This window comes from Microplitis demolitor, chromosome 8 (genome assembly GCF_026212275.2).
Source record: "Microplitis demolitor isolate Queensland-Clemson2020A chromosome 8, iyMicDemo2.1a, whole genome shotgun sequence".
Taxonomy (NCBI): domain Eukaryota; kingdom Metazoa; phylum Arthropoda; class Insecta; order Hymenoptera; family Braconidae; genus Microplitis; species Microplitis demolitor.
Window position 1 is genome coordinate 13157685 of NC_068552.1, and position 12526 is coordinate 13170210.

The 12526-nt window shown below is 29.3% G+C and overlaps 2 protein-coding genes across 4 annotated transcripts in view; one reads left to right on the top strand and one right to left on the bottom strand.

Moving 5' to 3' along the window:
* Positions 1 to 12526, bottom strand: part of LOC103575529 (phosphatidylinositol 4-kinase beta) — a 50750-nt gene that overhangs the window by 1026 nt on the left and 37198 nt on the right. Inside the window, exons 2-10 of one of the 3 annotated variants that reach the window (XM_053741470.1) lie at positions 5653 to 5905; positions 3830 to 4725; positions 3590 to 3707; positions 3261 to 3395; positions 3011 to 3189; positions 1826 to 1956; positions 1491 to 1721; positions 1001 to 1294; positions 76 to 925 (exon numbers count right to left, since the gene is read on the bottom strand). In XM_053741470.1, coding sequence (XP_053597445.1) covers positions 76 to 925; positions 1001 to 1294; positions 1491 to 1721; positions 1826 to 1956; positions 3011 to 3189; positions 3261 to 3395; positions 3590 to 3707; positions 3830 to 4725; positions 5653 to 5843 — 3025 coding nt within the window. In that variant the 5' untranslated portion in view covers positions 5844 to 5905. Of the gene's footprint in view, positions 1 to 75; positions 926 to 1000; positions 1295 to 1490; positions 1722 to 1825; positions 1957 to 3010; positions 3190 to 3260; positions 3396 to 3589; positions 3708 to 3829; positions 4726 to 5652; positions 5910 to 12526 lie in introns of all 3 variants that reach the window. The other 2 variants (XM_008555358.3, XM_053741471.1) reach the window with 2 other exon arrangements.
* LOC128668481 (putative mediator of RNA polymerase II transcription subunit 26) overlaps positions 10429 to 12526 on the top strand; it is a 29561-nt gene continuing 27463 nt past the window's right edge. The window contains exon 1 of the mRNA XM_053741567.1: positions 10429 to 10514. Coding sequence (XP_053597542.1) covers positions 10429 to 10514 — 86 coding nt within the window. The remainder of the gene's footprint in view (positions 10515 to 12526) is intronic.

Here is a 12526-nt window from a genome sequence, read left to right on the forward strand (position 1 = left end):
ATTTAAATAAATAAATTATCTAAAGATTGATTATTAATATAATATAACTTTATAAGACCATAAATAAAAACAAACCTGAGAGCATTATTTCCACAAGGTTTACGACCTTTTCCATGTGTTTACGTGCTGCGACAAGTCCTTGTAATATAAGATTTTTGAAATGTTGAAACATTTTAGATTGACTACCGCCCATAACTTCAACAAATTCGGGTGTTAATTTAAATGGACTAGTTTCAAATCCTAAATTTCTTGGGGATGTTGATAATATAAAACCAAAGTCAATATGAATAATATGTCCATCACTATGTAATAATATATTGCCATTATGTCGATCCTTAACCTGAATAAGATAACTAACAAGACAATAAGCCGCACAACTTTGGACGAAATTATTTTGAGCTTCAGCAAATTCTTCAGAATCAGTAGGACCAAATTCACGCTCAAAATATTGTAGTAACGTTAATTGACAGTGTTTTTTTATTTGATGTAGTGATACGGTATTTAATATTGGTTCAATCAGTCCACTGTCATTAGACAAACATAAAATTTTGTAAGGTCTAACCCACAAGGGTAAACCTTCATCTTGCCATATTTTTTGCAACATTGATAATAATTGTGATGCAAGTAATTCTTGACGTAAATCATCGCCACATTTAACAATAACAGCTAATAATCGCCATGACGCTAAGTGGCCGTAGGGACTAGACGTTCTTATACGACGTTGTTTTAATTCCCAAGGTTCTTTCAGTACCGCTGCTGATGGATCTTCTGGATCATGATTAAATGTCGCACTAGGGGTCGCAGCAAGTTCACTTAATCTTCGTTTAATATCACCAGGCACAAATACCGGTTCACGGCTATCTGAACTATCTTGACTCAATTGTGATATCGTATCTCTATCTCGAGGCTTACGAAGTTGTAAATACTGGGTAATAAATAAAAACAAATATAAATATTATTATGCATCTAAATATTTCAATAAATTATATATTTAACAAACCTGTTGTGTTATTTCATCATCCTCTTGACTCCAACAATCCGCAGGGTCATCATCAAGATAATTAAATGCAATATCTCCACTTTTACTAACAATACTTTTATTTGGAGTTTGTCGTATCGACTGTTGTTGAGCTGCTGCATTTGAGCCATTTGTTGAGTCTGAAGATTGTTCGTTACCCGTTAAATTTTCTTCTGACTTAGTATGTCTTAATGAACTTCCCATTACTTTAGTAGGAACTGGTGAAGTATAAAGATCCTCCACTTCGAGTACTTCAAGGTAAATAATATACGGAGCCTGTTTAATTTATTAATAGTTATAAATACAATATAATATAATAGTATATTATTAACGAGTAATAATAACATAAGTTGCTAATGAATATCTCTTTCTCTCTTTCTATTTTTGTTTCGAAAGTTATGAAAGTTTACGTATCTATGATAGACATATATGTATCATATGTTAAAAGAGAAATCATTAACAAAATACTCACCTTATCTTTACTATTGAGGACTGCAGCATATTGCGGTGGTACTCTTACGATATGATGTGGAATTGTACTGTGTAACGGAAGCCACACTCTTGCTGGTAAATTCAAATTGAGTGTATTTAACTCAGCAACTAATTGAACAGTTTTACTCTCCTTTGTAGGAATAGTTCCAAGCAATTTCCCAATTGATATCAGTGCCTGAATGAACTCAAGCTCTGGAGCGAGCCGGGGGGCCTAAATAATTTGAATTTAAATTATTTATTACTAGTATTATGTTATTGTAAATTTAAATTAACCATTTAATAATAATGATGATTATGATTATTATTAATTCTTACATTACAGAAGCAATCAGTCTTCTGGCCTCGTAAGTCATTAACCACACCTTGGCAGGAATCAAAACAGGTACATCCGTTGTCGAATGCTCGACCGGAACTCAGGTCCCCAAGGCTTACTTTATTTACTACACCTAAATAATTGTTACAATTATTATTATTATTATTAATTAGTAATTTATTTTTAACAAAAATCATCAGTAATTAATCTGTACACGGAAAAAATAAATAGTACTGGTTACTGTTCTGCTTAGTAATCGACGAAAAATACATTTTAATATGACTGATTGATATTAGAATAGGAGTAAGTCATTGCTTAACACGTAGTATTACTTTTTAATCAGTAACCAGTGCTGTGCTATACAGTAAATGAAACATGACTAGCTACTGTTAAAATAGTTGTCGTTTATAGTTAAAGAGTATACAGACCTCAGTCTCAACACAGCTCTTGTTACTGTCTAGAATGTGAGAGCATACTATTTAGTGACAGGAATGGTTACTTAAATCTCGTAGTTGTCATTAACCTCCAGAACAATACTCAGTCCTGTTCTGACATGAACGGTTATTAACTTCATATGTGCCTGAAGTGTCAAGAATAGTAAAGTCACATATGAATTAAGTAATAGTTCATGTTACAACAGGACTGAGTACTGTTCTGGAGGTTTATGCGAACTACGAGATCTAAGTAACCATTCCTGTCACTAGATATTATGCTCTCGCATTCTATACAGCAACAAGAGCTGTGTTGAGACTGAGGTTTGTATACTCTTGAACTATGAACGACGACTATTTTAACAGTAACGAGTCATATGTTTTATTTACTGTGTAACACAGCACTGGTTACTGTTCAAAAAGTAATACTACGTGTTAAGCAATGACTTACTCCTGTTCTAATATCAATCACTCATATTAAAGTGTATTTTTCGTCGATTACTAAGTAGAACAGTAACCAGTACTATCTATTTCTTTCCGTATATATAAAGTTTAATAATAAATTATTTTATTTTTACACTCTATTGAATATTCATTTAAATTAAATTAAATAATCCAATAAAAAAAATAAAAGTATAGGATAGAAAATATAATTTTCATAAAGTGTGGTTGAATAAATTCAGAAGATATCATTTTTATCGGATTACTAACGCTCTTAGCCTACATACTCGAATGATAAAATTTGATATATTTTACCGGAATGGCTTCGACGTAACGATTGAAAAAGACCCGTGGCATCGGACTGCGATCTTTGGTGGGTTTTTTTATTGGGCGATGCCACCATTTGAGCGGTAGGCAAGGGTGGCGGCGCGGGTACTTGTATCCCGCTAAATTTTTGCTTCCTCGTTATTTCATTTCCCTTTGGCCTGTTTTTTCTATTAAAAAAAAAATAATAATATTTTATAAAATAATTTAAATTAAATATAATAATAAATAATAAATTTACCTCAATTCGTCAGATAAAATAAGATTTTTGAGCTTGGTCCCGTGAGACTTTTTTTTAGATGGTAAATGAGCGTCTGAACTGTATGCATCCAACAGCCAAGCGCACTTTAATGAGAAGTCTGCGGCTTGCCTACATCTGTAATACGTACAAAGATAATTACTACTTGATGCTCATTAGAAAGTTCTCACACAATTATATACATAAATAAACTCTACAATAAATTCATCTCTTAGAGTTTTCATCTCTTTAGTTATTTTAACTAAAAAAATCTTCTTTTTTAGACAAAGATACACGCAAACATATTAATTTAATTAAATAATATTTCTTACCTATGAACGAGATATGGATAAAGAACCTCCGTGACGTCGTGCAATTGTATGTACATCAAGATCAATTGGGGTAAATAAAAATCCACATCGTTATCTGGGAAGCTAAATAACTTGTTGCCTACAAAAGATGATGATTAAAGATATAATAACAAATTCAAGGTATTATAGCAGAGATTAGTATTATATTTTATATCGTACAATAAATAAAATAAAATAAAAAAAAATTCTTTATTAACTTACCGAGATAACTCTGCACACCCGGCTCTTTAGAGTTAAATAGATAAGAAATAGCCATGGACATATCAAAAATTTGGCTTTCAAATAACCTGAGAAGACAACTCTCAGTAGGTTTTGGTTGTGCTGTTTCTTGTCGTCGTATCTCTAATGGTTTTTTTGAGATATCATCATCTGGCTGTGTAGCACCACAACACAAAGTCATCGCAGCACCAGCCAGTTCACTTTGCATCGCAACTTCAAGTGTATTGTGATAACCATTATTACCGCAGCTCGGTTGTTCAGCCCGTAATTCATTGGTGTAATCACCGTTTAAATTAATCTTCTCAAGTTCTCGTGTCGAAGTTCGTTCACCGTTCACTAACGTTTGCTTTTCATTAGCAATAATGTGTTTATTTTGATGCGGCTGTTGTTGCTGTTCCACACTATCAATACATGTTTCCGGTACATGAATACACTGAGTGTCCTTTGATTGGGATTCCATAACGTCCAGTGACACTGAGACAGCTTCATCACCGTCAACAGCATCAACACAATCCATGTCACCGGCCTGCGATAACGATGAGTCTAAACTTTCACGGCTATGTAAATGATCGACACTAGATTCTCGAGTTGTTGCATTAGCAGCATCACTGGAACCACTATCTGACCCGCAGAGTATACCCGAATCATCAGAACCAAGACTTGCTAGATCTTCACGTTCGCGACTACGTGATTTAATAATTGACGATTGCGTTGATACTTTAACCGTTGAATCTGGTGCTGTTTCACATTCTGGACTTGGTGTAACATCAACTTCTGGGATACGTTGCAACGCTGAATCAAGACTTCGATTTCTGTGATGCAGCGTAAGTGTTGTAACAGTTGCTTGCGGTACCGGAGGAAGTAGGATACCCATCGACCTGAAACATTTACATTATACAACTATTGTTTTTTACTTTAATTATTTATATTTTATATTGTAACATCATTATTTAATTGTTATATTTTCTTTTTAAACATATATTGTCTATACAATACTCTGTAAGAACAGTTTTGTAGCTATAATATGTATTAAAATGACAAAGTTATTAAATATCTATTGTTTGGTTAATTTATCTCAAGCGAATAATCCGATTAATGTGATACTGAATGATGTGTCGCATCGCTTATCATAATTCACTGGTGTAATTAAATTTAACTCATTACAAACCCACAGGAGATGTGTATAATATATTGTATATATTATTATATCAAGCTCTACTAAACTGATAATGTTTAACAAGTAGTAATAATTTTAAAAAAATAATATAAAATAAAAATATTTGAAAGCCTAGATTAATACATTTATTAAATAACTGATAAGCTTCCTCAAAATTTAAATATAAATAAAAGCTGCTTAGGGAAGCACTGTCCATTAATGAATGCCGAGTTTTCAGAAGCTGGACGAAAAATTTAAATGAGTCTGACAAAATAGAGTAAAAAAAAAAGTTAATGTCTTAATAGGGTAGAGGTGCCATTTGTGGCCACTGCACCATTTTTGGACATTTGATACTTTATTTTAATTAATGAAAAAGTGTAAAATAAAATTACCATTTTAATAGCGGGTTACAAGTATCTTTGAACACATTTTGAAAATTAATTCTATCATTGCGTCTTTTACAAATTATTTTATTAAAATTTTTCAAGTGTCCAAAACTGACCCTAAAGTGGCCAAAAACGGTACATCTACCCTATATAATTTAAATTATGTAAATAATAAATATAATAGAATGAATAACAATGATTGAGTTGGATCAATAAATAAAATGAAATGAAATAAAATAAAAATAAAATGATGCTGCGGGTACCTAAAGTCCAAGCTATGGTTTCGTTGATGAGTGGTCAGTCTGTTGCGTACGTTGATTGGTGGGTTTGGCCTGCCATGGACAAGAGGAACATTGCAGCCGGATGATGATTTGTGACGTTTGATGTGTGTCACACATTCCTGACGATTTTGTCCACCATTCGGCACCACTGTCACGGCTACGACTTCGCTCATATTAAAGTTGTACGAGCAATGGCTCGGCTAATGAACAGTCATCTGCTGCTCATGACGCCAATCTACCTACAATTCGCCCAATATTATCAGCCTTCTAAAACTTTTGCTTACATGCTCACTTGCTATTATATATAAATACATATAAACTTATATTCATTTATTAACTAATTGAAGCTCCACGTGAGACTACTGACGCACTTATTTTATCAAATGATAAATAAGGTAAATAATTTAGTTGAGCACTTGGTGGTACGAAGCAACAAGCGATATTTAATTAACATTTAATTAATAAAAAAAAAAAAACCAAAGCATAAACATACTGTACTCTATTAAATATTTTACGAGTATGTTCAAATAATTTTTTTTCTTTTGATAACAATATACATACACAATACACAACAAAGTCAGTTTATTTTTAGGCACTTATAGATAGTACTTTTATAGCTTTTAAAAATCATCTGACACATTTTTATATAAAAAAAAAAAAAATAATAATAATAAAAACAAGAATAACAAAAGAATAGAGAATAAAGAATTTTATAAGTAAAAAAAATATTTGCTATTAATTTGATGGGAAAAACAAATTAAATAAACTGCTATTGAATAACTCGCGGCATTGAATCGATAGGATTGATATCTCATGAAGAGAATAGGTTGTAATTGACGTCGTGTATCAAAGATGAGTAAAACAAGAAATAAAAGAATGAATAATAAAAGAATAAACGTAAAAAAAAAAAAAAAGAAAAAAAAATATAATTGCGGAAGTCATTGGTACTAATGGCATTTGTATATGTGTAAATGTATATGTATATAAATATTTTTTTCTATATTTGTTGGTGTATATGTATAATAGACAAAACATGTATTTTTCTTAAGAAGATGTTGGATGTTCTTCTATGTCCGATTGAGACTATCATTATATTGACACGTTTTTTTGAAAAACTAGTGAACCAAAAAATCTGAAATTTTGCAGGTGTGTTCAAATAAGTATATAGATTTGTCTGATTCAAACTATAATCGTCTACAAAATTATAAAAAAAATATGTATTTAAATAATTTCGGCTAAGTCGAATTGACAGACCGAATGCTCCCACATAAAATCCTTTATATATATATTGGGCGAAACTTCTTGCAGAAAAACTTAGAACCACTTTATAAAGAAATATTTGAAGAATCATTTCCATATTTTTATTTTTCCTTATGATAAAAATTCGAGCTGAATAATCTGTCAAAATGTGAAATAATTATGGGGTTAGATCATACAAATAGTAAATAGATAAAAATTAGTAATCAATGAGATTAAAATTCTATTACAAGATGTCATTGAATGTCAATTTTCCTTCAAATTTCCGACGTTAGATGTCTCTAATAAATCCATGTATGTCAATGATCTGTCTCCACTGCTGTCAGAACGCGGACGAAAAGTTCCCCTTCCTAAGCATCACACACAATCTAACCAGTACTTGAGAAGGGGAACTTTTCGTCCGCGTTCTGACAGCAGTGTCTGTCACAGGAGTAAGACCTCACTCGGAACACATGCACATATGCATATATATATATATATAGTCATATTTTCCCACCACTTCCAGAAAAAAAAATTTTATGTAATCATATTAAGTTTTGTATAATTTGAGATATTTTTATTTAATTTTATATATGAATGAATATATTTTTATATAGTTATTACTAATATATATGCATAACTTTTTACATAAAATCATTCATTATTGTATGTAAAAATATAAAATCTGATATAGTTTTATAATTTGATATATCAACTTATATATTTACATACATTTATTCATAATTTTATCTCATTTACACCACCGTATTTTACGTCATTATATAATATCAGATATATAATTTTGTATAGTTTCATAATTTTATCTCATTATCATCTTCATAGTTTATATCATTCATTTTGATCAAGTAGTTAAATTAATAAAGATTTTTCGATTGAAGATAATCAAATAATATTATGTATAATTATTCCAAATTAATTATATCCAATATAAAAGGTACATTACAATTTTTTTTTGCAATTTTTTATTTATGAGTATAATTTTACTAGATTACATTTTTCTCATGCGATATTTTTATCACCGATAAACGTCGTTCATTAACCATACACGATATGTATCATAGATAAAATGATTGTTATAAAAATATTTATGAATGATTAATTTTATCAATTATATCAAACCAGATTTTTGTAATGATAAAAAATACAAATTTTAATTATAAATTTGGAGTAATTATGAATATAGCGCGCATGCGCACTGCCTACAAACGAGTAGATGTACTGTCATTATGATTAGGCGAGAACGCACATATAGTCATATGTATTTGAATAAAAATAAACTATCTAATTTATTCAAATAACTAATTGAAAATAACAATAATAATAAAGAATCTCTACGGGCTAATTAGTTTGTAATTTTTTAAAATGTAAAAAAAAAATTTTTTTATGTCATTCTTGCTAGATTTGCGCATTTTTTATTTGTACTTTCCCGGCTTAAAAAATATGATAAACTCTTATAGCTGTATGTTTAAGGCCCTATACTTTACTATAGCACTTCTCATAGAACTCATTCATTCTTATTAAATTTCTATAGGGATTCATGAGAATCTTACGGATTCTATGAGATTTTCTAAACAGGGCTGTTTATTTATTGACAAATTATAAAAATTAAAAAAAAAACAGAATTCTTTGACCCTGCGAGTCAGCCGTAAGGCCCCCCACTGCCTTTGAGCCAAATCAAAAGTAATAATAATTTTTAATTTTTTATTTTTAAATTATTGCTGAATTTTATTTAGTTCTTGATTTAAATAAAACAAGATTCAATGTTTCTAGTATGTAATAAATACCGATACATATTGATAACAAATAAATACTGATATGCATGGAAAAAAATTAAAAAAAGAAATTATTATTTATTACAATTAATTATTATTATTTACTTTACTTGGTAAATATTTATTTTAATAAATATAAATAAGTACTTATTACGAATTTTTCAATTCTTACTTCTGAAATTATACAAATAAATAGAATATTTTAATCAATATATATATTAGACTGCGTCAGAAAAAAAAATTATTTTTTATTTTAATTAAATACATCTCGAAAATAATTTTAATAAAAAAAAAAATATCTCCCGAAATTTCAGCTCTATATCTCAAAAATTGAGCTGGCCACGGGGGGGGGGGGTCCCCTTTTCCCTTTAAAATACATTGAAGATAATTTTTTTTTCTATTTTCAAAATAACTATGCAAAAAAAATTTTTTTTTTCCGATTTTTGAATTCAGTAATCTTATAGAATATTAAATTCTCTAAAAAAAGGTCTATTATGTCATACGCTCAAAATTAATAGAAAAAAAAAATTATGGAGGTTGTAACTTGAAGGGAAAAAATCGAATTTTTAGGATGGGAAAAAGAGAATTTATTTTTCATTTTTTGTTTAATTCTAAAAAATTCCATTGTAATTAAAATCGATAATTAAGATTTCTTTTATTTATGTTCTTAAGGTTTATAATCCTTCAAAATAATATTAGACTACAAAATTTTTCCTAAATAATTAAATTATTCTCAACTTCAGAACTCAGCTCTGTAACTTTCTTTCTATGAGCTCTACTATAAAAAAAAATCCTACGTTATCGAATAAGAAACAAAAATTTTTTTATTCTAAAAATTCAATTTTTTCCTCCAAAGTTTCAACTTCCATAACTTTTCTTCTATCAACTTTAAGCGTATGACAAAACCTTTTTGAGATTTTTTTTGTAGAAAATTCAATTTCCTACAAGGTCTGAATTCCAAAATCGGAATAAAATTTTTTTTTGGTGTAAATATTTTCAAAATAGAAAAAACAAATTGTTTTCAATATATTTTAAATGAGAAAAGGAACCCCCCTCCCGTACACCAGCCCAATTTTTGAAATATCAAGCTGAAATTTCGAGAGAAATTTTTTTTGTATTAAAATAACTTTAGAGATGTATTTAATTAAAATAAAAAATAAATGAATTTTTTTTGACACAGTCTAATATATATATATATATATAAATCTCATACATTTATTTATTAAGTATACGTTTGTTTATTTACACGCATTTCTTTGCATTAATTTTTTTTTTTTTTACTTATCGACTGAGATATATATTTTTATTTAATTTATATATTGCGCAACTCCTTTACCATCTAAAGATTATTGACAGAAATGATACATAACATTAGTTAATTTTTACACCGCTTTCATAGTGTTAGTGAAACAAAAAAATGCGCGCCTAATTAACGGTTGATTGTACAAGCACTCCCGCTATGTTAAAATAAAAGACTGCATTGCTTACTATAATTAATAACCTACGTATTCACGCATATTATTTAATACATTTTTTTTGTGAAGAAATTTCAAAACTATTGGCTAAATCCTTTGTCATTATTTACAAATTTTAATATCAACGCTAATTTATATGGTGGGGTTCCTAATTAAACATACGTTGTTTTTTTAGTGATCCAAGATCAGTGTTTTGTGACATTTAAAAGTTTGTTTTTTATCACGATTTGTGAGAGTGAACGATAAAATTAACTATGAATAGTAATAGCAATCAAGTTAAAAGTGATTATAGAAGAAAGAGGCCACGTCCAAAATCAAGAAAATTTGCTTGTAGACAAAGGTACGTTTTTTTTTTAATTCACCTCAAGCCTGTGTTCTCTCCGCCAAAATACATCTGGACATAAATGAAATATTTCTGAGTTTTTTATGATAAAAACAAATAAAATTAAAAAAAACACTCGATAAAATGACGATATTTCCAACTGACTGAATTTTTCGCAAAACGAATTTATGTTGCATTGTCAATTTTTTTTTTTTTTTTTATTAACTAATTTTATAATCAAATGGATTTTTTCAAAATATCCAACCGATGCGACAGAAATCAGATTCAGAAAAGTTGCTGTCGATTGCAGGTATCGACATTTTTCGTTTTTTTAAAATTTTCTTTGATTTTTAATGTAAGAAACTTCGATGCGAAACTAGTTCGATGCGTTTCGGCGGAGAGAGAAAGCGCACGCAGTAGGCTACTAGTCAAAAGAGAGGAATGCATCGCAGATTTTTATTTTCCATTTAAATAACACAGGATAAAAATTTTTTTTTTTTAGAATTTTCTAGCTCACAAACCAATTAGCGGATATCGATATGCAATAAATATTTTTGTAGGAAATTTAATGCTCTACGAAAAGTGTCTCTTATTATTTTTTGATAATTCCATCTGTTCAAAAGTTAATTGAGCTTGAAGTCAAATTTATATTATTTTGAAATATTTTTACTTTACCGGCTAAACTATCGGACTTATTATAAAATGCCATGAGAAATTTTTTGTAGACGATTTTATTCTTGAAAAATTATTACGACTATAGTTTTACGATATTCCGAATAGTTTTCTAGTTATTTTCATTCCAATGTCAAGCTCTTCAAGTAATTTTTTATTTGATTTCAAGAACTTTACATTAAAATGGACAAAGCTAGAGAATAATGCGGAATTTCGAAAAATTTTATTGCGAATAATTTGTCGAGAATTAAATTACCTACAAAAAAGTTCTTCAGAGATTTTGCGATAAGTCTCATAGTTTCGCCGGTAAAATGAAAAGATCTCAAAATTTAATATAAATTTGAGTTCAAGCTCAAATAACTTTTGAACAGATTAATTTGTGGTCGATGTCTGACTCCAGTCGCTCGGCCAAGCATTGGGAATTAGTAATATTCTAAACCTGGTTAATTACCAGCAGTCGTGTTATTTTTCATCAAGATAGCGTAGTCAATTCGAAGTTTTTATTAAAATTTTTGAATGTATATCTTATGGTATTACTGATTTCATATCGGAATATGACTTCCCGTACCAGAAACGACAGTAATACGACGCTGCAACAATTAAAATATTTTTAAGTTCGTTATAATTTGCAATCAACAACCGCGATTTTATAACTTTACTTATTAAAATTACTTTAATTGAAAAATAAGACATATATTTTAAAAATAAATGTCATTTTTAATAATGGTGGTAGAGCAAGATAATTCAACTAGGTCCTTAATAAATAATTAATTAAATTTAATAAGTTTTATCTTAAAAAATTATGTAATTATAATAAAAATAGTACGAAATTTTTTTTTTTTTCTAAGTAATTGATAATATTAATTAAATTGCTCTTTTCATAAAACCGAGTGGTTGTAGTAAAATAAATAAGTAGATCATTTAAAATTATCCGCTCAACATTCGTAGGTTTGTCCAGTTGCCAGCGTTCAGCCCCGCAATCGGAAGGACGGCAGTTCGTGTCCAGAGCCCAGCAGAATTTTCATCGAGTTTTTTTCACATCATTTACCCCACTTGAATAGTTTAAACGTTAATAATCATGGATTCTATTAGGAAAATAAAAATAAAGTTTTTATTTAATTTAATTTATTTGCTTGTTTGGCTGATTGCTGGCTACCATTAATCGGTCGATAGTCGAGATCATCCTGGCTATAAGCCGATTATTGGCCAATAAAAATTGCCATTGCTGAGCCATTAGTCGACATTCTTGGCCCAGTAATGGCCGGATATAGGGCCGCTTTCCAAACTTTGTATGGGTAATAAGAGCCATTTTTTGAAGACCGTTCAATTTCTACAAAAAAATTTATCGTACATAAAAA